This window comes from Cheilinus undulatus, linkage group 11, assembly GCF_018320785.1.
Source record: "Cheilinus undulatus linkage group 11, ASM1832078v1, whole genome shotgun sequence".
In the NCBI taxonomy this organism is placed as follows: Eukaryota; Metazoa; Chordata; class Actinopteri; order Labriformes; family Labridae; genus Cheilinus; species Cheilinus undulatus.
In genome coordinates this window covers 19,671,089-19,698,360 of record NC_054875.1, presented here as the reverse complement: position 1 = coordinate 19,698,360, position 27,272 = coordinate 19,671,089, and the positions used below count along the sequence as shown (strand labels likewise).

The following is a 27,272-nucleotide window of genomic DNA, read 5'->3' as shown; positions in this document are numbered from 1 at the left end:
CATCTCAAGAAAGCTTTCATTTCTTTAATAAATACTTTCAGCATGTTCTTGACTATGGCCACATTTTAATTTTGCAATCTCCATGAAACATGCACGTTACATTCGGCAATGTAGATGGTTAGAAATTAAAAATGTAATGTGGTCCTAAAATACATTGATAGGGTCTTGAAAAAGGTCTTAAAAATAATTTCCATATCAGATTTTCTGTGTTCCTGTAGGTACAGTAACTCTTAGAAAATTTGACCGATGTTGGTGTTGAAATGCTTGACATAAGAAGTGACAGAGACATTAATTGGTTTGAATAATGACTCATCTTTATTCATCTAAAAAAGGGGGATATATATTTACATCATTTTGCACATTTGAGTTACATCAGTTTGGGATCCAGTTTATAACACTGTTGGAATGATACAGAACAGAATGATGAAAGGGCGTTTCCTAACCCTTTGTAAATGCAATGTTTTTGCTTCTCTCGTAACCTGCAGTCCTCATACTCCTACTTCGATTCTTTATGATATGCAGATAGGGTTAAAGATTTGTAATATTTCTACACCATCAGCAGGGACCAAATTTATTAAATAAAGCACAAACATTGCATTTTCCTTCTGCAAATCAAAGAATATTGTAAACCTTTACACAAACCTCAGGTTCATTTTGAAACACAAGACACTAAACGAACCTGAAGATTGCAGTGAAATCCTACATTTTATATACAGTTCTGAAACATTTATTCATGATATCAAAACAAAGAATCACTTTTCAAAATCTTCTCACTACTAGTGTTATTAGTACTGAATTATACAACAAAATGCTTTTTTTGGCATTCAGATTCATTTTTATGTGTTGAGAGGCAGTAAAACACGGAAACACTTGGATTTCCGCCTATTCCCTTTTTAATTTTTGAGCCAAATATACATTAGCAGCAGTTTGGATTTAAATAGTAACCTTGTGCTCTGTTGAGTTGTTGTGCACAGTGACTAGTCCAGAGGTCCCTACAGTTTTGTTCTAGGCTTGCCATGCATTACACAGTCCAATACACATTTGACAACTTCATTTCAAAACATTTTGTCCTGCTTACATATGTAGAACCCCTTTCTTTCAGTAGCATCAATGCCTAATATCCACTTCATCATGGCCACTGATCTATAAAGACCAAGCAGAGAAAAACCACTTGAGCAGGGAGCTTGATGATGATCTTTACATCATTGCTCCAAAAGAAACCAGACAATGAAAAGGCATTTTGAACACTGTTAGGGCAGTTATATTACCCTTCAATGGCTAAATGTGCTCTGTATGAGTGCTGTAAAAACAGACTGAAATAACATGGGTCCGTAAGAGAGAAATGAACATCTCCCTCTTTTCTATGGCTGGCTTTTTAATGTATATACGGATATGTGATTTTGATCTACACTGATGTTCACAAAGTGGAATGACAGGCTTTAATACATGACCAAGACTTAAAGAATCAGGGGACAACAACAGCTGGAGAACATTGGGATGTGGCTTAATGATCAGGCCCAGGGGCCCTTGCATGTCAGGAGAAAAGACATCAGCAGATTTCACAGTTTGTCAGATACTTTCATTATACCAGACAACATCACAGAGGTGTCAATGGTGTTATTCTCTCAGTGGAGCCACTGTGATCATTTGACAGCAGGTTCAGATAGAGGCTGCCTTTCCTGTTGTCTGGTGGGTTTACATATGGCACCCCCAAGCAGGCCTGTTAGATTCTGGACAGTTAGTAAAAACGGCCCACAAAGAAGGGAAGTAAATCAAGCTTCACAGCGGTTTCACTTTATTGGGACAATATTAGTGCACACAAACCACTTTTTCCTTAAAAATACCATAAATTAGGAAGAAAACAATGAACAATATAAAACAAGCAAGGAAAAAAAGTGCATGTTAACCATGGTATACACCACATTGTCTTACACTGTAGTTTACAACCTTTTTTTCTTTGTTGTTTGTGGTCTTTTTGTCTGCCTGTGGAAATATGTTTTTGACATGTTCGAGCTCGGATGGCTATGTAGTGCCTTTGGGGGTGAGATCCAGGCTGCTTCCCTGAGATGCTTTCAACAGAAGAGTCATGAGCCTAAAAACGTGGACGCCATTACACGAAACAACTTTATGGGTTTACATTGTGCTTTTGATCAAAGCTATAAATTATTCTAAGTGAATGACATTTACTCCTGTGTACCACTCCTTGACAGCTGACAGTTATGTCCAGAGTGTAGGGAGCTAAATCAACAAGAAAACCATAAGCAAAAAGCTTTTGGCTGCTGAAATCCCTGGAATTATTTCCTTTGTGTTCAAAGGAAAGAAAAAGTAACATTCTATCCAAAGAGACTGCAAAAATAAAGTTTCCATTTTCATTTGTACATCATGCCAACATATTTTTGTGGGTTAAGATATTTCATTTCAATCAAAAACTATGAGAAAAATCTACAAATTATCTGACAGAAAAATCACATCTAAACAAATGCAGAAATGTTAGCACCGAATTTCAGTTTCAACCTCTCAATATTGCAGGTGTGTACAAACATGTTCATTCTCAATAGCTTATGAAAATTTCAAAGCTCGCAGTCATTTCAGCCATTCCGGTTTTATCATCTGGACACTAGTATTCTCTGAAGCTAATAGGCTACCTAAATATTTACAAAGAAAAGCTAAAAAGGAATACAAAATAATACATAACTAACTTTTTAGCTCTCAGACATAAAGGGAAGGAACATCTGGTAAATCAGGGAGTGCTGAGGAACCACGAAGGACCCTGGCTGATATGTTTTGTATGTTTGAATATCTAAGTCATCCTATGGCAGTGAGAAGTCACTGTTCTGAGGTATATTTTGTTCGCAGGTGTAGACGCAGCTTTCAAACTATGTCTAAAGTTTTCTAAATATGTCATTAAGCGAGAAACAAAATGCATCTGTTAATTATAAAGTGCTAGATATTAAATGAATTTTTAAAAAGCTGCAGACTGTTGCTGCTGCTGCTGCTGGTAAGGCTATACAAACTAGCTAGGAATGTAAAGGTAAAAAATCAAGTAATGGCACTCAATTATTTATTATATTCCAGGTTTTGATTGTTTAAAACAAACAAAAATGTGTTATTTATATTTTGCTAATGATAGGGCAGATTTGCCATGGGCCTGTCTCGTTTACAGTGAACAAAGAATGTGTTTTGGACAAAGTTTTAGCATCCAGGGTGTATTTTTTTTTAATTCTCAATTTAATTTGACAACACCACTTCATTCCCATATTTTGAATCAGTGAATCCAATTAAGATTACATGCTGTTTACTTGTAGTTAAACTATCTTAACATAATGAATATGTTGTTTTAATCTGCCTCGTTGGTATATGCAATGAGCAAACTTTTGGGTTTTTAATGCAAACATAACTAGGTGTTATTTTAATATGAAATTCCTTCATCTTGAGTTTCTGCAGTATGTTCTGCTTTCAGTTGTCATGATTGATAGTTGCACTTCTTTGCAGAATTGGAGCTCACAGTCTGCCTGGTGCAAGGGTGTTTTCCTATCCAAAAGACCTTAACGCTTTAAAAGAGAACAAAATAATTTGACCTCCTAACAACCACTAAGCCTAGCTACAATCTCAGCAGGAAAACACAATTTTATTGGTAATGCTGTAGTTTTTTTGATGTCAGCATGTTGTGAGGATAAAAATATGGCAGGTTTTAGACTTTATGGAAAACCCACACACCCACATAAAACAGAGGGCTGGTTTGGCAGAGGTCTTGCGTATTGTAGTCTACACTTGACAACATGCTGCAGTGTAGCTAAGTTAAGATAGTGCTGACTGCAATTTTGAAGTAGAGGTGCAAAGCGAGGAGAATCAGGGGAGCAGCCTCAGATCTTGACATTTTTTAATCTAATACGTAGGAGAAGGCTCATGTTTTGGTGTTTCTACTTTTGTGGTTGTGTGTTTCTCTGCTCGTGTTTTGCATTTAACATCCTTTATCTAAAAGTTTCTGCTCTGATATGTGTTTTTAAAAGGAATGTCTGTCATCATGCGTACAGGGAAGTGTATATGTGTCGTGTATCTGTTGTGTTTTGTGTGTGCATGAAGCTGCTTGAATCTCACTCAGTCAATAGCTTGATCTCATTAGCGAGGAGGGTGTTGAAGTTATAGGCTGGATCAGGGAGGTCAGGGAGATCAGGCAGGTTGGGGGCTGTGGACTGGCGGGGCGAGGACTGAGAGGGCTCGGCCAGCTCTGGGTCACTCTCGCTGGAAGTAGAGCCCACGCTCATATTACAGACAGCCTCGGGTATGGAGCCACCACCGTTGGGCACAGAGCACACCTCTGGCTCGCTGCTGGTCTCACTGGTGCTCGACACAACAGACAGCAGAGACATCTTACGGGTGAGGCGGCTGGGAAGCATCGACAGGGCGAAGTCAGCGACGATGCCTGCCACATCCATGCCACATGCCTGGTCGAAGGCAATGAAGCCCACGTTGGCATTTGCCTCACAGACCACAAACGAGCCATCATTGAGCTGCAAGAGGTCAATGCCACACACATCCATGCCCAGGATGTTGGACACCTCTATGGCCAGTTGCTTGCCCTGCTCGCTCAGTGGGCACATCATACCGACACCACCTGAAAGAGAGACATCAGTGGTTAGTATCAACTATAGTCTGTGGTTCAGTCACTTCACTATCCAGGAGTCCAAAAGAATTAATTTGTCAAACATGAAAAATCCCCCAAAATATATCCTATAAAGCATTGGTTCTCAACTGGTGGTTTGCAAATGTTTGCCTGGATTACAAAATTGTGGCAGAAAGTCTATGAAGTACTGAAGCCCTGTAGAGGCATGCATACATACAGTGCTTAACAAATTTATTAGACCACCCTAACCCTAACCAAAGTAAGGTTTATGCCACAGCTGCCCTAAATTAACAGCATTGGTAATTACCAAACTAATTTTTATGTTTCTGCAATGGTTAATACACCAATATGTAGAAGCTCTTTAACCCAAATTATATTTTTAATGCCAAAATATAATTATTATTGTTATCCATGAATTTTCCAATTTACTGATTTACAAAAAAACTGAAGAAATAGTAAAGCACATTATTATTTCTTGAATAATATGTGAAATTATAGTTATTTACTTGCATTCCTGAACAGAAACATTAGTTTTAGTTCTTGAATGTTATGCTTGATTAATTTCTGACTTCTCGGAGAAGCCCAGTGAGCCGGCTCAAATTTGGGTGAATTCAGTTTGAAATCCCTCATTCCTGTTCAAAATGGTAAAACGTGGGAGCACAGATGGTCAAGTGGTTTGAGGTGCTACCCATGTACACGGGCGGCCCGGGTACAAATCCGGCCTGAGGCATTTACCGCATGTCTCGCCTCACTCTCTTACCTGTTTCCGAGTCCATCCACTGTCCGTCCTCTATCAAATAAAGGCATGAAAAGGCCAAAAAATAAATCTTTAAAAAAAAAGAAAAAAAAAAGGTAAAACGTGGAGAGCTGACTGAAAATGAAAGAGCCCACATTAAAGCACTTCATGATGCTGGATGGGCTTAGAGACAAATATGACAGGTGGTCTAATAAATTTGTTAAGCCCTGTATATTTCATATAACTCTATTTTGACATAGTGACAGGACAATTTTGGTTGTTTTCTAAAGATGCTGACTTATTTATCTCCTTATCTTGGGATAACAAAGCTGGATTTCCATGATATTGCGTGAATGTCTCAAACTCTCTCAAAAATAATCAAAATGTGCATGTTATCCCAGGAAACGAAGTTAAATAAAATATACCGTGCATTCAGACACTTTTTTCAATTTTGTTTTGTTGAAGCCTGATGCTACATTGAAAAAAAGTATTTTTATTCTCATTAATCTACACTCAGTACCCCATAATGACAGGGTGAATAAAAATATAGAATGTTTGATATTTCAGTTTTTTTATTTTTTGAAAATGGCAGATTGACATGAGTATTCAGACCCCTTGGAAAGGCACACGCCTCTCTATAGGAGACCTCACAGCTGACAATCCATATCTGAGCATAAACCCAGCCATGAGGTCAAAGGAACAGTCTACTGAGCTAAGAGACAGGATTGCTGCAAGGCACAGATTTGGAGAAGGCTACAAAAAAATCCTGCTGAACTGAAAGTTCCCAAGAGCACAGTGGCCTCCATAATTTTCAAATGGAAGATGTGTTGCACAACCAGGACTCTTGAAAGAACTGGTCATGGCCAAACTGAGCAAAGAGGGGAGAAGTGCCTTAGTATAAGAGAGGTGACCAAGAACCCAATGGTCACTCTGACTGAGCTCCAGAGATCCTGTGTGGAGATGGGACCAAGTTCCAGAAGGACAAACATCACTGCAGCCCTCCACCGATCTGGGCATATGGCAGAGTGGCTAGATCACAGGTGTCAAACTCAAGGCCTGGGGGCCAAATCCAGCCCGTGGAACAGTTAAATCCAGCCCGCAAGATGATCTCATATTTCTGTTATAACTGGCCTATCAGTATGAGGTCTGCAGATTTCCTCAAGCATAAAATTGTGAACTTATCCTTGATGATTTAAGATATCCTTGTTAAGTCACAAAATCTTAAAAAGTAGTAAAAATATTTAGATAAGAAGTCAGGAATGTGGGAAAAGAAATTAATATGTGTTTTAATTTCATATTTTCAATTTTATATCTCACAGTTAGGACTCAAACTAAGGATTTTGATTTTTTATTTCATACTTTGAGCATTTCAACTCATTGTTTTGACTTTTCATATAATATTTTGAGCTTTACGACTCATAATTCAAATTTTTAAGTCATAGTTTGACCTTGTTGAACCAATTATTTTGTATGTTACCTCATATTTTCAACTCCAGACTATGACTTCGTAATCCCATAGTTTGACCTTTTAGACTCACAATTTAAAACTTTGAATCATATTTTGACTTTTAATTTCATGATTACAAATTTATTTCACATTTTGGCCTTTGAAACTCATGATATTGACTTTATTTCTGATATATTTGCCATTAAAAATTATTTTTCAATTTAAATTTCATGTTTCGACCTTTTTGAACTAATAAATTTGCTTTTCTCAGATTGTGAGCCTTTAAACTTATCTTTTTAATTTTATTAAATGTCAGAATCATTTCTCATCAAGTTTTTTTTTCAGATTTTACTATTGGTTAAATGAGGTTGACAGTTTATGGTTAAAAAGGTGACCCTGTTAGGCCCTCAAGTCAGTCCTGAATCCAGAATCTGGCCCCTGCTGTGATTGTGTGACACTTCTGGGCTAGATGAAAGCCTTTCCTTAATGCAAAACACATGAAAGTCTTTTATTTAGAGTTTCTTTGCAAATTCCAGGTGGGCTTTTATGGGTCTGAATACTTATGTCAATAGGATATTTCAATTATTTATTTTTCATAAACTTACCAAAATGTCTAAAATTCCGTTTTCACTTTGTCGTGAACAGATAATGAGTAATGAGAATATTTTTTTTTCAACTGTAGCATCAGGCTGCAACAAAAACTATAGGGGATCTGAAAACATTCTGAATGCACTGTATACATGCATGGCCTCTAAAGAAACAAGCTTGTTCTGACCAGTTTCTTTATTAAAATTTTTTTTTTTTCTATCTTATGTCCAAACGGCAACATTTTTCATTAAATAAATTTTAATGGATAAAAATTTTCAAAAATTCAGATCGCAATTTCTCAGAGTGTTGGTGGTCAGTCCTGAAGCTTGGCCTACTAAGAGTCACAGCCATAGATCAATACAGCAGCTTACAAATGTAAGAAGAACAAAATGTTAATGGCAGCTGTATGGGATAAAAAAATAAATGTCATTATTCAAGTGTACTGGGAGTTGTAAGTGCAGTATATGTTGTGTATTATTTCTGATTTCAGTGAACTTTATGGGGTCCTTGTCCAGTCTGTCTTAAACAGAAAATGTGAAATATCTAGATATCCTGCTGTCATATTTATCGATAAAAGGAGTATTCTATGGATTTATCTAGTTTCAGTATTTTGTATCACAAAATCAAACATAACATCAGATCCACCATCAGTCAGGGCAAGTGTTCACATGATCTGTTACATAAATGCAAAATAATCTGATGACTGATGTCCTAGAAATGTCACAGCGCATTATTGCTTCAATGAGACCAAAAGTGCTCATGCACTGACATTGAAAATCAGTCTCATCAGCTGGAAAGCAGTCAGTAGATGTCTCCAGGGAAACTTCAGCACAAGCTTGTTGATTTGACACAGTTTCCCAAAACTTGTTTACTGAGCAGATGAAGTGTGTAGCTTGTTAAGATACCGTGAGAACACTGTTTTTATGCAGAAATATTTATACTATGTTCATGTCTCCTGGTCTTTGTTAATAATTCATTCTATTGCTGTGTAAATCCAATTACTTTGCATGAGAATCTTGATCATGAGCAGAACATTGTGATATTTTTGCCAACAACTAGACACTAAATTTAACAAGCTAAATGAGCACCAAGACTGATTTTACAAGATACAAGTAATCTGTATCTAAGAACCAGGCACATTAAAAACGGCCTAATCATGCATGCTAAGGAACTGCTCCAGTGCTGCAGTGCTGGAAATGTTAGTAACTGTAATGGTGGGAGTGGGGGTGGGGGGGTTCAGTAACGTAATGCAATTTTAAACACGTGTTTACAAAGTGCTATGACATGCAGAAAACAAAGCAGCAGAGCCCAGAAAAAGATAAGAAAACAAAACAAGAACAACAAGAGAACACTCAAGGGGAGAGAACCTAAACAAGATCAGACCCTACGCTATATGTTCAACCCAAACAACATTATTACTGAGACAGCATGAGACAACATGAGACAATATTAGAACTAAAAATCCAAAGAAATCATATGAGTATTGATATCCCATGACATCATCAGAACTGAGAAACCCAAGACGTCCTGAGATATCACAAGTATTAGGAAATCACGAGACATTGTAAGAACCAACTATTACTCGGCCAACACAGGAACCCAACCACAAAAACCTGAGACCAAGGGGACAGAAGTTTTACAAGGCAAGTAAAAGAGAAGCAATAAGAACTACAAACATTAATAGAGGTAAAATCCTAAAGTAAAAACAAATGTAAAAGAATTGAAGTCTGAGGAAGGAAAACGCCAAAATGATACAAGCATCAAGAGGGTGAAAGCAAAAACCAGTAAGAACTGCTTAAATTAAAACTCAAGATCATGGATATAAGAAATCAAAACAATAAAAGGAGTAAGGAATATTAAAACATAAATAAGAATTTTAAAGGATAAAAACAAGCAAAAGATCAGAAGTGGTAATGAATTAATAATAACAATAATAATAACAGTAAAATAGCAAAAGTAGCAGTAATGGTAAAAAAGTGAAGATAAAAAAGTAGAACAATGAGTAAAGGAATAAAAAGGAGTATGAGACAACATCAGATAAAAGGAAGTCTGTAAAAATGAGTTTTAAGAAGTCATTTAAAAGCAGTGACTGTTCTTCATGCCTTATCTCCTCAGGTAGGTCATTCCAAAGTCGAGGGGCCCTGATGGAAAAGGCCCTGTCATCTTTAGTTACAAGTCTCAACTTTGGAACGACCAGGAGGCCCCTACCTGAGGATCTGAGGGTGCGGGCTGGCTCATAGGGGATTAAAAGTTCTTTTACATATATTGGAGCCAGACCCTTTAGTGCTTTTAAAGTAATAAATAAAATCTTAAAATTAGTTCTAAAACTAACTGGAAGCCAATGTAAAGACGCTAAAATAGGGGTGATGTGATGTTGTCTGTTAAAACCAGTGAGAAGCCTAGCTGCTGCATTCTGGACAAGTTGGAGGCGGGAAAGAGATTTCTAGGTAATGCCAGAAAGAAGTGAGTTGCAGTAATCTAGAAGGGAGAAAATTAGAGCATGGATGACTTTTTCCATGTCTGACTGGGAGAGGATGGATTTTAAGTTTGAGATACTGTGTAAGTGAAAGAAGCATGACTGTGTGATAGTGAACATAATTCAGTTATTCACAATGAAATCACTGACTGCCTACCCAAAGAGCAGTTGCTCTGCATACGGCCATCAGTGGAGCAGCGTAGCATTGAGCCGATGACACGTCCACCGACCAGGACGACCCGCACATCCCTGCCATGCGACTCCTTTACATACTCCTGAAACAGGTAGGGGGTGTCATGGCGGATCAAATGGCATAGGTCTGTCAGATGGTGTTTGTCTCTGGCCAGGAAAACAGCCTTGCCTGGAAGAGGAATGGAGAAATTAGATAAAGAAGGGAAGAGAAAAAAAGCCTATTTGCAGGTTGACTATGCCTGTTTTTCTTACATCAAAATTAAAATCTTGCAGTATTTTGAATTGCGTAAGAGGTTGTATAGACTGAAAAGTTCTGCTGACAAGTAGCTGCCTCTGCTGACCAAGCCTCATGTCAGTTCTCATTTCTCATATAATAACTTGGACACTCCTCTTAGCAGCCACAGAACTGCTTCTCACACAGGATAGAAGACGCCTGTTTTAATTAGCACTTCTTGGCGGCGTCTCCTGGTTGTCGAGCCCTCTGACCCCTGTTTCTTCACCAGGGAAAATCATGTGCTCGCAATGTGTCTTAGAGACAAACAGAACACTGTGACAGGGCAATCCTTTGATATGGGAAAATGGACAATATGATGTAACACCTTAGCAGTCGTAACAAGAAAAGAAAAACATTACTGTCCTGTGACTCAACAGGACACATGGCTCTGACTTCTTTGTATTTATGATACTGAAACATGGTTTGGAAAATTACCTTAAAGAGTGCATGAAATGAAAATTTGGCTAAGACCTCCCACCACCAGTGATTCAGAATATGTTGAAATGGCCTATTTATTTGCTCAGGCATTTATATGCTCATGAGAAAGAATGCATGCTGGACTTTGGCCAAAGTCAATGGTCAACCACAGATGGGAGGAGAGCTGCCCCTGAGATGCAGAACTCCATAAAAAGGTCACATTGGTGGTTGACTAACGGTTGCTTTCCCTAACAATATGCGCTGCTGGCAGCCTTGGCTAGCCAGGGTCTATTGTTGTTTCCTCTAACAATGGCAAAGCCAGTCAAGTGTCAATAACTATGAATACAGCAGGACTAAAGGGTCAGCAGACGCAGGGACTTATGTCTTAAAAACATTGATGGGCTAAAAATGTGTGAGCTAAAAATTATCAAACAAGCCTCGCAGCAAAATAGATAAACAATGGTGCATTTGTAAACTTGAAATAAAAGTGGTTCAACCTAATAGATACACTGAAGCAACATATGCCTTGTTTTGTGTTTGCTGAAGCACCACAGCCCTGATCATTTAACACTCTGTCAGTGAATTTCATATCAGGGTGGAGTGGCCATTATGGGCGTGCCGTGGACAGCTTCCTGAGGTGGGGTGTAGACTTGTGACAGAAAAAGCAAAGCATGGTCCTACCTCTGTGGCCACGTGCATTCTTCACCACCACAGGGTAGCCGAGCGGCTCTGCCTCGTCAATCATCTTACGGAAGTTATCATGCCCTCCTGAGAAATGCCCATGTATACAAACACACACACAAACATGCATCCACACAAAGGTGTAATACGTTATAAAAATGTTCTGTCTTTGATAGCATGGTTCACACATTACACACAACTGAGCAGGGTTGGGGGAGGGAATAAAGCCTGTTGCCATAGCAACAGAAGTGACTCAACACAGCAAGGCCTAGGAGTGATGTCCCAAGCCTCTACATATCTCGCTGCCTGATTCATTGAATTGGAAAAGAGCACTCTCTGAAGGATGCACTAATGTGAATCAGCTGATCATATCTGATATGGATTTAGAATGGGGACTTGTAGCAACAGATGTGTCCCTGCTTCTTCTGCCTTGCTTTGAGAAGTGATTAAAAATATGTAAGAAATAGTGAAAAATGGGTGTTAATAACATCCTTCTGCTTTCTTGCTCTCCCTCTCTCTTTTTCTCTTTGTCTCCCCTGTCTGGTCCTTTCTGGCGTTCAGTCAAGGGAACAGATGTGAACTGGCCTGTCACATGGCTTTTTCCAGACGCACAGATTCACATGTGTTTTCACTGAGAGGGAGAAAGAACAGAGGGAAAACGAGAGAGTCAACAGAGAATGTGGGGCTGACCACGTCATAAGCTGCTGAGGTAGAGGGCAGGAAGGAGGGGATGGCATCCTTTATTTTGATAAATCATGAGGGGGGCAGAGGGTGGGGCTCTGGGGTGGGGGTGGGGGGGGGGGGGGGGTTGTTACATAAGCTCTCCAGCCGCTCTGCATGCACCGCCTGGCCTACTGTGCAGAGAGACGAATGGAATGTAGGCCAAACACCCCCTCCTCTTTCACTTCTCCTTTCCCTCTGTCTGTATCCTTTTCTTTCAGCTCTCACAAACAGCACACAGCAGAGCATTGTGGCTTTTTGGAAAACAGAGAGATGTGTGTTGTGCCGGTTGTCAGCCTTTTTTGTGTCTTATTAAATCAAGACAATACAACACATTAAAAAAGCAGCATTGGTTTTACTGCAAGATGAAGCCCTAATCACTCTGCATGGATGAAATGTAAACATGTTCTTATATCTGTTGTTTTGGTAGCTGGATGTGCTTTTATTAATCTTATATTCAAACATGCCTGCTTCAGCCTTTAATGCAACTACGCAGTTTAAAAACACAAACAGATGATTATTTGTCCTTATGACAGTAACATGTAACTGGTTTCAAATAATCTAAAGCTGGATTTTACCTGCTTTAAAATAAAGAAGTGTAATTACAGACCCACTCAACAAGAATTGTCCTTTTTCGTCTCGTACACTATGATGAAACTATTAAGAAAGTGATCTATCTGTGAAGGCTATGTTGGATGTATTTCTTCATTTTACCTCCTGAGACCTCAGCTTTTGTTTGGAATGTATCTTTAGTTGCTCTCACTTGTTCGGGATCAGTGGGGCATGGTAAGTTCAAAACTGTAGCCTTGACTCTGTACAGGACTTTCTTTTTACCAAAAGTTCTGTCTGAAAATCTATTGAAGGTCCTATTTTTGCATAAAATACAGCAATGGAAATTTTTACAGCAGATGTTTTGGCTGTGTGTCAGACAGTTGCTCAGTTGCTGGGGATCTACAGTCGGTCAGAAATGATGTCAGTCGTTTAGAGAGGGATGGTGGAGTCATTTTAATGATGGACCATAAGGACTTGTTAAGGCTGGGCATGAACGAAATGTCCACCAAATTCTGAATGTAACATTACTTATAGAATAAAAAACATTTAAAAATTTCCCAAAAATTCCATGGAAATGATGGAAAACTCCACTGAACATCCAACCAATCGTACAAAGAAGTTTCCTCAAATTTTTGAGAAAATGCCTGAAAATTTTCCATACAAATCCCCCCTAACAGCCAAACAAATTTCCCAAGTTGCCTACCTTGCCCTTAACTTAAATAACTGTTAAGTATTGATTTACCGTAGGAGAAGGTATCAGGAAGAGGCACCCCGTGGCCAGCCAGCTCTTGAAAGGTCCAGAACTTGTTGACACAGTTGAGTATGGCCTGTGGCCTGTTTATCAGTCGACAGCCCATCTTTTCCAGGTGGCGCAGCACGGTGATGTCACTGTCTGACTGCACCCATGGCGTGGGCACCCGTACTACCACCACTTGTGGATAAGAGGTCACCAATTCCTGATCCACTCGCAGACCTGGAGGAACGGAGTTTGGGGGGGGGTTGAAGAAAAAAAAACAGAGGATAATCATTAAAAAACATAAATTCATGATGTTGTTTTTCCACCCTTTTGCAATCAAAAAATAATAACATATTTGGAGCTGAAACTTTCACACACAGTTAGTTCCTGTCTTCTCAGTGATGTGTCACTGTTTATAGCTACTACTACATCTTAAACAGAGAAATCAGAGCCCTTAAAGCACCTGGAAACATTGTGAAATGGTTTGTAAAATTGGATAGCATCATGCACCGGTGGAAAAGTTTACTCCTCCTATAGAGACTGTTTATGGATTGTGCTCTGGTCGTCACCACACAGCGCTGACTGAGAACTGGCATGGTTACAAGACCAGGCAGAGCCAGCCAGCTCTTAGACTGGCAGTATTAAGCCATGAATTTGGAACCTGGCTTTCCTGCTGATATGATCATTTACATGCCGCCCATATCTGAATACACTACTCCCTTGCACTGCAGCCAGCTCCTCCACTTTTGGTCCATTACTGACTGAGGAAGGAATATCCTTGCTGATTAAGAGACTCTATAACTACTCACTCTTTATTTAGGGCAGTGGAGCAGGAAGAGAAGACACATTAAAGCAAAACAGCAAAACAGCCAAAACCATTTTAAAACATAAAGCTTTTAGAATATTTTTAGGATATTAACCATACTTTTTTAATCCTGTCATGATGTAAAAGGCCATCTAGAGACTAGGGCTGCCCAATTATAAGGGAAAAAATCCTAATCACAATGGTTTTGATTGGTGTTGGGATAACGATCATTAAACACTGATTGTGAAACATCCAAAGTTCTGATATGTAATAACTGTGAATAAACAAAAAAGAAGTTTCAAGGCAACTATATCACTGCAAACATTGAAACTTTCCCCACATGACAAAATCTAAAAACATTAATCATTTAATCACAATTATCTTGTAAAAACTTGATTAAACACCCAGCACTACTAGAGACTGTCAATTTCATAGTGTTTTGTTGAATGGGCAGTCAAATTAAGCCACACAGACACTGCTTTTTAGGTGGAAACAGCTTGTGCATCTCAGACTGACACAATATGAGTTAAATTTTTGAGCAAGCCGCCATCCAGAACAGGCTGGCTGAGAATCAACCGGTTTGAGTCACCTCTCATATTGGTGAACCGTTGTCTTTAGGTGTCAGGATGTCTCATTCTAAAACTATTTTCTAACCTTTGTTTAACTTGGAAAGCTTGGATATCAGGATTGTCCAATATTGGTATTTCAGGGCCAATATCAATACTGATTCATTGTCATTCATGAGACTAATAACCAATATTTTGGAACTGATATGCATTTATTATGAATGTACAAAATGTACTTAATGTGGCAAAAGTAAATTTGGATTGTCAAAAAAGAAGGACAATAAACAATTTAGCCCTAGCTTTATCAGAAACAGCCTAGAGCAACACAGTAGCAACAGGAGAACAGGAAGTGATATCATGCACTCACTATGACACCCAAGTCTAAGTGTCGATTGGCTATTCCTCATGTGACATTAGCCAATCAGACTGTTTTCTTAACCGGACATTTGTTGAGATTGTGTAGAGTTGAAGTAAAGCCTATGGGGATATCACACTTTTCAGTAAAACCAAAGTAATATTAGCTCACCTTTTGATTAATGAATTTTATTGATTATCTGTAAAATGAATGCTGATACCAATAATCGGCCAAATGCCGAACATAAGCCACAATAATCAAAGAAAGCCTGGCTGTGGATACCAGACATTCAAAGAAGCATGGGAGCTTGAAGATTCATAAATGTATGCGTGTTGCCTGCTAAGTTTTTATTTTCAGTTTAGGTGTTTTTGTCATTATAACTCAACTCCATAGCGTGGATGTACTATGCTGTTATCCAACATTTCATTTTCATGGATAAATTTCACTTTTTGAGAAAGAAAAGATGTTCAAAAGTCCTGACATATTCTGGCATTGCACTGCATCAGGTTCCGAAAATATTTTGCATGTGGTTCCTGTCCACTGGAAGTACAAGCCAGAATACGTCGGTGCTTTTAAAACACATTTTCTCGATTAATACGTGAAATTCATCCACAAAAATTAAACGTTGGTGTACTGTTTAGTGCCTTTATTCTATGAAGTTCAGTTTTTAATGAAAAGACGCCTCAGTTAAATAAAAGATAGCAGACAACAGACGTGAGCAGAAATTGTACATCATCACACAAGCTCTTTTAAATAAAACTAAAAAATAACTGCATTTTTAAAAACCCTCAGTTGAGTGTTCTCAGTAGGGATTATGGATAAAAGAAAGATTACAGATGTCTAAATGTGCTAGGGTTTTTAGATGTCGAATTGTACATGTCCTTATGAATGTCTGATGTTCACAGCTAGGTGCCTCTCAAAAAATCCGCCAGGCCAATAATAGGTTGACCCCTAGCTGACATTGTAAATCTCTGTTTAAAGAGTGTCCAGGCCAAAATATGTAGCAGCACATTTGTCAGTGTTTCAAGCAGACAATGAACAGTCACACATACATGACTACATTAAAAGGCAATAAAAATTAAGTAAAGCAGTAAATATTTGTCCAAATTGCCAACAGTTACAAATACATTGAGCAGAACATCTACAGCCAGATATTTCTGCCTCATAATCATTTAGCATCCTCCTAAAAGCATCCTATGAGACCAGCTTATTAAGTTTCAGGTCTTCGTGTAATTCATTTCAAATAAAGGGAGCATCAAACATAAAAGCATTTTTCACCAATTTAGTTCTGACCTTTGGAAAAGACGGCAAGGAAAGATCCTTGTAAATTCCTGTACTATTGTGTTTGATGAAGGCAGAAGATGCAAAGTAGGTAAGGGCTTTAAAGTATCAGCTCCGTGATAGCGTCCATAGCATGATGCTTTAAAATGAATCAACCATATGAAAGAAAACCTCCACTTTTCTACATCTACAAACCATCACTATGCCTCTGCTGGTCCAGCACAAACATGCACCCTACTTGAATTATTTAAGCCTGAGCCAAGGAAATGCATCATGCTAACTCAACATATCTAAATATGTCACTGCTTTTTGAGTCCAATTCAGGATGTTATGCAAGAGATACAGACTGACATTACTATGGGAAGCTTTTATAGATTCAATCTAATATTGCATATAACACAGTTACTGTTCAAGGAATCTTAAAATCTGGCAGATTTCAAAACAGAATAACCATCTCCAGGCTCTATCAAGAGCTATCTAGCTGTGCTGAGCAAAACACGAGTTTGCAATAACAGAATACTGGCTTGCCCACACAGATGGCTAAATCAGCAGCCATAGCCAAAGATCTGGCAGTGTGTTACTGGTGACTAGTGTAACTTTATCACCCTGGATGAGAAAAGGAAACAGAGACAGACTGTGAGATTTTTGAGAAAGCGATGCCACCTAGCAGCTCATCGGGAAGAACAGATTGGGCGATGAAAAAACCTTTGCATACGTGTGGGCATGCACATACAATATGAGTCAGAGGGGTGGGGAAGCATTTTTCAGTGGCACAGCATTTCACCTCTACAGTGACCTAAATTTCAGCCATCTTAGAGCCTGCACGCTTACAATAGTGATAGCGCCACTGTCTTAGATCACCAGAGGTCAAGAGAAGCTTGATGGCTGCTGCATATGTTGTAAGAAAGCCATTGGTGTGATGACAGATGAGTGTGCTTAAAGCATGATGTGCTAAGGCAGGCACACACACTGTTAAAGAAGCCAGCATTTGTTTTTAGGGTGATGGTGTGCACAGAATGTAGAGACAGGAGAGAAGCGGTCAGCAGAAAAGGTCGGGCTGTCTTCTAGCCTTAGCATGGAGGAAGGGTGGGATCTGAGGGGAAAATAGAGGAGTGTGAAAAAAGGAGTATGTACCCATGAAGAAACTGCTACCCCTCCCTTTTTCTGCTCCTCCCTCTCCTCACAATGTCAGCATAGAAGCAAGAGGATTCACTGTCTCTCCGGCCCTATTCAATACTCTCACACACTGATCTGATTGTGTAGCCTCGGAGAGAACAGTTGGTGGTCTTACAGTGGGAAGTGTCAGGGGATGTGCTCTCATGCCTTCTTGACAGACAGTGTTTACTGTTCACCGTACTCGTCTCCATCTCCAGGGGAACTAAACAGTGACGGATGAGGCAGCCAGATGAATTAGTTCTATTAATTTGTGCAAGTGTTCATATTGTACTCCACGCTGCCTGTCATGTGACCGCTGTAGAAACCCAAGCCCTCCAAAACATTTCCGTGTACAACAAAAAGCAACACAGGTTTTTGTTTACCAGGCTGCATTTTCTGTGGGTGTGGCCTGTTACAGTCACCACTGATGTAACTGTTATGTTTTTAGGCTTTAGCAGACTACATGCATCCCATTTTCAATCTGCCTGACAAAGCTAACAAGCATGACAAGCATTCTGTACATACCGCTGCAACGTCACAAAGCAGGCGATGCTGACAAATGCTGTGCCAATGTTTGGCTGATGGACCCTGCCAGCCCTGAATGTAGTCCCAGTCTGGGACTGAGGGTTCTAAACAAGCCAGATGGGGCAGCAGGTTGTCTTTTGATTTCTCTGGTTTGGTCGGGGCAAAAGCTGCCTTTAATTGCAAATTTACATACATGCAAAAATTGATAAGAAACCTTTTTTGTCATTGCACATAAGGTATACAACAAAATTGAAGTACTTCTCCGGCCAGTGCAGCAGAAAGTAAACAAATAAGTACAATAATTAATACAATGAATATAAGGATCCGTATAAAAACAATCAAGTAAGAATAATGTGCAATATTGTTATACTGTTGAAGCACTTTAGGATGCATTAAGGGTTCTTATTCCCCAGTGAAGAAAACTGTTTTTCAGATGGTTATCCCTGCTTTTGAGACACCTGTACCTCCTACCTGACAGGTCAAACAGGTGCTGTGCTGGGTGTGTGGGTTCGGCAGCAATCTGCCTTGCTCTCCTTAGACACCACTTGCTGGTGATTTTGTCCAGGGAGGGTAAGGGACAGCCAGTGATTTTTTGGGCAGTTTTTTTCTTGTCTGCCTCTGAACAGTTAGCATAGCAGGCCTTGATGCAATATGTGAGGATGCTCTCTATGGTAGAAGGCCGCTAGCAACCTCTCCTCCATATGGTTCCTTCTCAGCATCCTTAGGAAATGGACTCTTTGTTGGGCCTTTTTTCCTCCGCCAAGGTTATGTGATCGGGTGGGTTTGTTTGTTTGTTAGCAACATCACTCAAAAAGTTGTGGACCGATTTTGATGAAATTTTCGGGAAATGTCAGAAATGGCATAAGAAAGAACTGATTAGATTTTGGGAGTGATCCGGATCGCCGTCTGGATTCAAGAATTTTTTTAAGGATTCTGTACTATTGGGAGATAGGGCTAATGGCGGAGGTCTGGGCTGTTACCACTTTAAACCAGGAGATGGCGGAAATGAGTAACTTCAATCCCAGCAGCATGTTTTTGGTGTGTTACTATTCAAAGTTTTGGAGTTTATAGAGTTTGAAAGACGCACGCTCAGTCGAGGAGACGAGTCGTAGCATAACAGAGAGAAAGACAGCCAACTGTAGCGAGAATACTCCCAATTCTGGGAGGAATAGAAGAATATTCACCCTCTGCCATGACTTCCAGTCGTTCGGTGAGACCATGGGTGAGACTGTCAGTGCATCTGTTGGCACCAGCAGACAAATACAATTTACACAATTACAAATGCCATGGTGGGGGGTATATGGGGATGGATCCAGGAGTTTTTTAAAGGATTCTTCACTGTTGGGAAATAGGGCTAGTGGTGGAGGTCTGCGCTCTCTGAGTGCTTTTCTAGTTTACTACTGCAGTTGTGTTGGCAGTCCAAGAGAGGTCCTCAGCTATATGTGTCCCCAGTCTCCATTGATGTAAAGAGGAGCTGGTTCCCCCTGTGCTTGCTGAAGTCTATCACCATCTCTTTTGTTTTGCTGGTGTTGAGTAGTATGTTGTGTTTTGTACACCATCCTGCCAGCTGTGGTGTCTGAGAATTTAATGATAGCAAGGGGTAGGTCATAGGTGTACAGAGCATACAGGAGAGGGCTCAGCACACGGTACTGAGGAGAGCCCATGCCCACGGTCAGGGTGAAAGAGAGGACGGTGTCCAATTTAACTGTTTGTAGGGTTACTTAGGAAGTCCTTAATCCAAGCACAGGTGGAGGGGGAGTTGCAAGTCAGCCAGCTTGTTAACCAGAATGTCAACAATGATATCTATAACAGCTATGGCATCCTCCGTTGACCTGTTTGACCTGTACCAGACTGATATGAGTCCAGGTCTGAGGGGAGGCAGGACTTGATGTGGTCCAGCATAAGCACCTTATGATACTAGTTTAAAACAAACTTTGTGGATGCCTGTTTCAATACACCAGCAACAAAAATAGAAGTCCTATGTATCAATATTGGGATACTAAGAATTATAAAACATTGCAAGCAAACACAGGCACACAAACAAAAATGCATGAATACTTGGAAATGTTTTGGGAACTAAAAAGTTGCAGGTGCATTTGAGATATTTAAACAGTGTGCAGGAGTTTGTTTGCAATACATAGATTAATTTAACCTTGAAAAGTCAATAGATTGGCCAGATTCCATGTTTGTCATCAAGCAGATCCATTTTGCAAAGCTTCAAGCACAAAACACACCAGTGCTGTCTGATGCCGGTCCAAATGCCCACCTAATTATATTCTATGTACAAACCCACACCAGTGGCAGCAGCCACATCACATCACATCAGTCACATGCTTCATTTTCAGCACAACCAGCCATCACCAGTGAAGGATTTCACTGAGCTGTTTTATCCATCTCTGCTGTCGTAGTTGCAGAACTGTTGAGAGCACAGAGAAAGAAATCTAGAGCCATCTTTGAAGAACAAATGAATCAAGCGCCCAGCAGAGTTTAGCTGTTGATGCAACACTGCCAGTGTGTGCTAGGGGCAGAACTTGAAGTGTGTCATAAGATGTGCTGCGACGCCAGTGTGTTTTGGGTGTCAATCTGAAACTTTGGTGCCCGAGAATGAATTGACTAGTGACTGACTAGCGACAGTGTCATTCAAAAGAGTGCAAAGCAGGGTTATGATTTAATGCAAGCCATTAAACTATGGTGAATGGTAAACACGACAAGGTCAGATGTAGTTATAGTGCCAGTTTTATCAAAACTTGACATTTCTTTATTAAAAGAATAGCAAAGAACTGCAATCAAAGCTTTTCTTGGCAAAAAATGTGTCTTAGCTCTTGTTCTGACCAGCTTTGGCATGAGTTGTGTCACTAACTGTCCATTTGTCATTAATAATAGCAACCTGTCTATTTGAAATTATGTATTCTATTCCTCAAGCTGCACATAACTACATACACAATGAATGTGACAGACATAACATTTATCAAGTCACCCTTAAGAGACTTTTTGTAAAGATTCACCATTCCCAAACACAGACCACAGGCTGTTGCCAGATAGATGTGAAATACACCCAGGAAAATCATACGTGAAAAAGTGTGGCCAGTGTGGTTTAACCTGGCCACCCAGGAAAATCATATGTGAAACAGTGTGGCCAGTGTGGCCAGTGAGGCTAGTCTTCTTCAAACCAATTTCTTTGCTTTATGATAGTATTAATAGTTTTCATAACAGAGACTGTATCATTTTGAAGCATGCTATTTATTGAGAGGTATGCACGTGTTGAAAATATTAAAGCACTTCAAAAAGCTATAGTGAGACCAAGTGAAAACTGTGTTAAAGGAGCAGAGCTACATCATTATACCCTGTATGACTTTATAGCTGCATTTATAGCTCTTAGCTAATAAGCACAACTTAACTACTAACAGGATTATTAGACACTCAAACATGAATCAAAGGTAGAGCTGAACTCAACAAACAGCTTGATATATCACAGAAAGTTTCACAAATCAAAAGGGTCAAATCCATTCCAGGCATTCAAACAATGACAGCTTTCAGCCACCTGACTAGTCACTGAGTACAGTAGGCTATTCTTTCTTTTGTTACCTCACAACTTGTAACACCATTTTCTTGAAAAGTGAATCATATTAAAGTAATTTCTGGCTAAATATGTTTCTTTGCAAAACAGACATAAAACTAGGCTAATTCCCTTAAAGTGGTGAAATCACTCATTTTACATTTTGTGTTTGGCTGTTAGGAAAAGATATAAGTTTCAAACTGTGATTATCTTAATTTGATTGGTTTAAAATGGCAGAATTGTCTCATGAGATTTGTGTTTAACATTAAATGTCCACTTTTAATCCCTGTGTGAAAGAAGGTCAAATCTTGAAATAATGTGAGCTTCATGCAAGTAGCTGCATTTTGTAGTTCTTTCATAAACGTTACCTTTACATGACTAAAATTACACTGACTGTTACTTAAATATTCCCTGAATTGCAGGTTATAAAGTGCTAAATGCTCAAAAGTTCCTGATGATGAACACTTAAAATGTGTTCCTCACTATGCTTAATCAACAAGTGGGCATGCTTTTAGAGCCCTTTAGCTGGCAACTTCTTTCAAACAGGCAGCGTACTCCATGCATATGTATACCCTGCTGTTGTGAACAAACACATATGCCAGTAGACATTTTCTGGTTATATCACAATGTGATAAGAAATTCTCACCTAAAACTTCAGTTTAGACCAAAGTTTTCTTTGACGTTCAGCATGCAGTGTTGTTTATTCAAGCTATGAATATGGGCTGACAGTACTGTAATTATAAAACAATTTCACATAACACTTGATTACTATAACATTGTTGTATGCTCATTTCACTTGTGTAAACTAAACACATTTATGAATAACCTACTGTTGATTTTTAAGAACCAAACAGCGAGCACTCTGGTACAGTGTCAGAATGAGTGCATACACTCTCTTGCCAAACTTTATTCAATAGCTATTTTTGTAGTTCTGACATGATGCTGGGTAGGAAAACAAAATGTATCCACCAGCCACAGTCCCTGGCATAAACAAAACAACTATTTAGTGACTATTTAAAGACCCGTTCCAATGATTTCTCATTTGCAGCCAGAATTCCTGTTAGTACTACAAGTCGACAACTGTTGCAGTGATTTCATTGTCAACTTTCTGACCAAACAGAGTCATGAGTTTGGTAGTTTCATTAATGTCTTATGACAAGAAAATAAGAGAAGAAAAATGCATCCACATTCTCTGTGTAATATCTGTGGCTTTGAGGTCAGCATCAGCCTTTTCCATCCCAGTCATTTAAGTGATGCAACATCACTCTGCAAAAGAGTGTTTAAGGTTAAAGGGTTTAGTGTCCAGTAATCATAGAGCAGCAAGCAATGCCCTGTACGGCTGCTGAAGCTATGCAAATTATAAATGTCAGTTCTTGTGGTGATGCCTTTTATAAAAAGAAAGGCCAAAAATCAAGGAATACCAGAGTCTGTATCGATGCAATTTGAGATTGAAGTACATAAGCTAAACTAACATATTATTTGGAAAGTCTTAGTCAGTGCTTCAAATATAAGCATTGTGCATGTTAACATAAAAAGTTCAGGCATGAACTGTAAGCCTTCACAGTAACACTAATAAAATGCAAATATATCTTCCAGGCTGCATGTGAACACTTGCAAATTAGATACTGCTGACAAACTGACACACAAGCTGTTGTCCTTTGGAACTTTGTGCTTGCCTTGTTATCATAATACTTAACATTTACTTGTGAATCCTTAATAAAATGGCTGGTAACAATTTTCTTATAGTGTGGTAACAAAAACCAGCAACAGTTGATATGGTAGGTTTTTGTCAAGACCTGCCAAAATCATTGTCATTCATGACAGGATAAAACATTTTAAAAATCAGCTAAAATTAATTAAACTTAGAAAATTTAAAGCAAGATGGAAACAGTGCTAATCTTCAGCATGAAGTCTTATTTCTGATTAAATGGGGAGTCTGTGCTTTACTAATAACCAATCAGTGATTGCCATTAAATTTGCTTTAACACCAGAAAAGGGACACAATCTATCTATCTGTCTATGTAATGTCCTGTCCTGCTGTAAATGAAGACACTGCGCCTGCCTCAATGTTCCATCCCTCTGTTCACTAATATGGAAGTGCTGCATTTAACATCTTTTAGTTAAGAATGGCTTCACAAGCATGTGCTATGAGCCAAAATGGTTGTAATATCAATAAATATCTGGTTTCTGTGTAAACATATCATGGCAAAAATCACTGGATGTAAAAAGCCCATGACTAATTGAATGATGTGTTTGGGTGGCTAGGAGGGACTATTGTTTGCCATAAAGTAAATGGTGTGTGTGTGTGTGTGTGTGTGTGTGTGGGGGTGTGTGGGGGTGTGTGTGTGAGTGTGTGTGCGTGTCTCCTCCTGGGGATACACTGAACCCATTAACTTCAATGTGAAATGTGGACCTCAACCAGACTTGAGAACACAAAAATGAGCAAAGCAAATCACAAACCTTTGGAACAGCAGGTTGTAACAGAGGTGTTATCTGTTATAGGGTTGTTATTGCCTGCTGACCTTTCCTAAAACAAGCAGGTTCTCAAGGACATTTGGTTTAACTTTAAAATGCAGCTTATGACGACGGTAAAGCCTAGATTTAACAAATTTAGGTATTAGAGTCCCTCTTTCATATCTGCCTTATATTAACTTTAACATCACAATGAAACATATTCATGTTTGTGCTGTTTGTTTCCTAATTTCTGAAATTGTTCGCATTATTCATCAAATTCCAATGAAAATCTCCCAAAGACAACTGACGCTAGGGATGAATTACTTTAACCACTAATAGAGGTGGTCAGAGACCACAAGGCCATTATCAATCACATGACAGTGTGATACCACTTATGATTCCAATGAAAAACAAAAACCTGTAAACAGTCACTCATCCCTCTCAGTCACTTAATTTGAAGAGATGTTTTTATGCTGTCTTGATTTCAAGAAATACCTTAACTCTCTCAATTTGTTTCTTGTTGTATATGTCAAAGATAATCCACATTGGAAAGCGCCTGCAATCTCCAAAATTGCTCTTGTCTAGGTGTAAATGAAGCCTGTTTAATTCATATGTAAGCTATAAGCTTAAGCACCTCAAGATCCCTGCCATGGACTCTGCAGCTTCCTGTGCAGCAAGCCAACAGTGTGGCCAATCTGTCCACCTGCTACTAATCTGTGATGTTGAGCCATGGCTCAGATGAAGTTTGCTGTGTGCAGACTTGAGGCCGGCAAGGATTACACGTCATGCTAACTGCCCTGCTCCAGTTGTGTATATATCTTACTAAGCTACAGGTCTAGACAGCTGTCTACCTACCCATCTGTGCTGGCCAAAATGCCCTCATTTTCAGAGTGTCTACTTATTTAGGACTTCTACAGAAGTGTTTTTGTTGGATAACAACCACAGCAGGAAATAAGATCATCTTTATGTTGTTTCATGTGGTCCATACTTTACGTAAAACCTAATTAACAGCCAAAATAACAATATGTTTGGTTTCACATACAGTATTATGGCTGTAATATGAAACGTCACGCCTTACATGTTAGGTCCTTTTCTTACTTCATTGTTGGTATTTGCACCCCTATGTTGTGTATAAAGCATAATGTACAGGTAGCCACAACATACCTGCACAGTGCACCCTATATCGCTGTGTAGCATGCAAGGAACATGCTACCCAATCTCATATCCTTTCATTCCACAACTTCTCCCAACAGCTCAACCTTTGTCAGGGTTGGCCTACACCATTAATGTGTTAATTGAGACCTACGTGCCTCTCATCTGGTGGCACAGCCCCACTTGACGCAGCCTTGACGAATTCCATGTGTGTCTGTTTGTTGAGAGTTCATACTGTTAAGAGTCACATTATCAAGGCTTCTTGAGACAACACTGTGATATGTAACCATTTCATAACAGCCTGGACAAAAACAATGTGTTCTGGACAAGCAGGTATCAAAATGACAACAGATTATTTGCAGAAGATCTATCACTACAAAGTAATGTAGGTTTGAGCAAAGCAGAGGAAGCACAGTAAGGGTTCAAGCTACACAAAATCTTAAACTATTAATTTGATAATGGTTGATTTAGTTCAGATTTTGATATAAATGCACTATTTTAGTCATCTATGGAGTAAAAATGACGGATCCACATAGCTCCATACATGATTAGTTTGTGTTCCTTTCCTTCTTTCTATGCTAAATGGCTTTTTGTTTAAAAACCCAGTCTATGTGAAATGGCAAATTTGCTCCAACATATATCTGAAGTACATAAAATAATCACCTCAAGATTTTATTCAAAACAGATATTGTATACTCTTAGTTAAAATGTTTGCAGGCTGTTTCTGTGCAATGGCATAAAGGTGTATCTGATGTTAGGTTACCACCTGAACTAAACAGATCATGAAAGGGATTTCACAAGTGTCAACAACTTTAACCTTAGGTCGACCCACGCTGCAGTATCAGTGTTGTCACTAAAAAATGTTCATGCTCTCATAAGTAACCTGAAGCGTCAAAATCATTATTTCCCTGATGATCTGTAACTTAATCATGCCTATCGTCCAGGGCATTGTTGGGATTGCAACGTATTCAGCGAAATTAAATCAAGCATCGTCGCTCCCTCCGGTCTAGAGGCAGTCTAGCTGGAAAGTGGGTTAGGCGGTCACTGCTGTGGTTACACTTCGCTTCCTTGCTAGCATGCTGACCGGGCTAGCCCCTCTCCCTGCTTTACGGCAGCGGGGTCTCCAAACAATAACCACCTGCCTTTAACTTTAAGGAACATGCAGGCACTGCAAAAAAAACCCTGTTTCACTGCATTATCTATAGACAGAGTTTAGAACTATACATGGAAGGTTTTTGTACTTGCCTAATTGCCCCTCGCTGATCGTGAGCACGATTTGATCCATAAGAAGCGAGCGGAATTCAACATCCTCGTCGGCACAGCGCTCCTTCAGAGCCCGGAGGATCTGGACTTGGGGATACTCCTGGCTGATACGCCGGTCGGTTACGAACCAAAGCCTTGAGCACATTTTGGATACGTGGATTCAAAAAGTTTGAAAAAATCCGGCTGTCGTAGCTGTCTGGGGCGGCAGGTGGTTGGTCGCAGCGAGCAAACCGGGGGTCGGGCGGCAGTGGAACAGTTAGCACAGAGATGCTCACACAATGGAGACCTCGGCTGCTGGCGGTGGAAGCAGGCTGTAATGTGGCTAAAAACAGAACCACGGGTCAACCGTTGTCTGGACCAAGCCGGCTAAGATGAATTATCTTCTTTATCACCTTTGTTTTCCTTCATTTGCAGCCATTTAGTCTTCCCGGGCGCATTTAATCAGACCGCGCAAATTCATAAGCAGCGAGCCGAAAATAACGGAATGTTTCCCGCAGAAACTTCTTTCTCTCAACCGAGTTGCAGCTCGTGGCACTTTTTGCCCGCCGGGGCAAACAAGGCTCGATCTGTGCCGCTTTAGATCCTCCTCGTTCCAACTCAAAACTGCCGATAAAGTTTTCCCGCGACTGTATAGCGTTGCAACCCGCAAAATCGTCGGTTCGTCACAATGAACTAAACTAGTAACGACAACCCTCTCTGTTCCGTTTGGCTGCTATC

The 27,272-nt window shown here is 39.6% G+C and overlaps 1 protein-coding gene across 1 annotated transcript; it reads right to left on the bottom strand.

The window, feature by feature from the left end:
* Positions 1 to 317: 317 nt before the first annotated feature.
* rimkla (ribosomal modification protein rimK-like family member A) lies at positions 318 to 27,272 on the bottom strand. Its single transcript, XM_041800206.1, has 5 exons — positions 26,538 to 27,272; positions 13,450 to 13,680; positions 11,436 to 11,522; positions 10,029 to 10,232; positions 318 to 4,615 (listed from the first exon to the last, which is right to left on the bottom strand). The coding sequence occupies exons 1-5, from the start codon at positions 26,698 to 26,700 to the stop codon at positions 4,095 to 4,097; spliced, it is 1,206 nt and encodes a 401-aa protein (XP_041656140.1). The 5' UTR covers positions 26,701 to 27,272; the 3' UTR covers positions 318 to 4,094.

What these genes read in the sequence shown, in the direction of transcription:
- rimkla (XM_041800206.1), bottom strand. Translation starts at nt 26,700, where the DNA reads ATGTGCTCAAGGCTTTGGTTCGTAACCGACCGGCGTATCAGCCAGGAG. An exon ending in GATCAGCGAGGGGCAATTAG is followed by an intron (nt 13,681 to 26,537) that starts GCAAGTACAAAA and finishes CCGTTCCTCCAG; the next exon opens with GTCTGCGAGTGGATCAGGAA. An exon ending in GCAGAGCAACTGCTCTTTGG is followed by an intron (nt 4,616 to 10,028) that starts GTAGGCAGTCAG and finishes TCTCTCTTTCAG; the next exon opens with GTGGTGTCGGTATGATGTGC.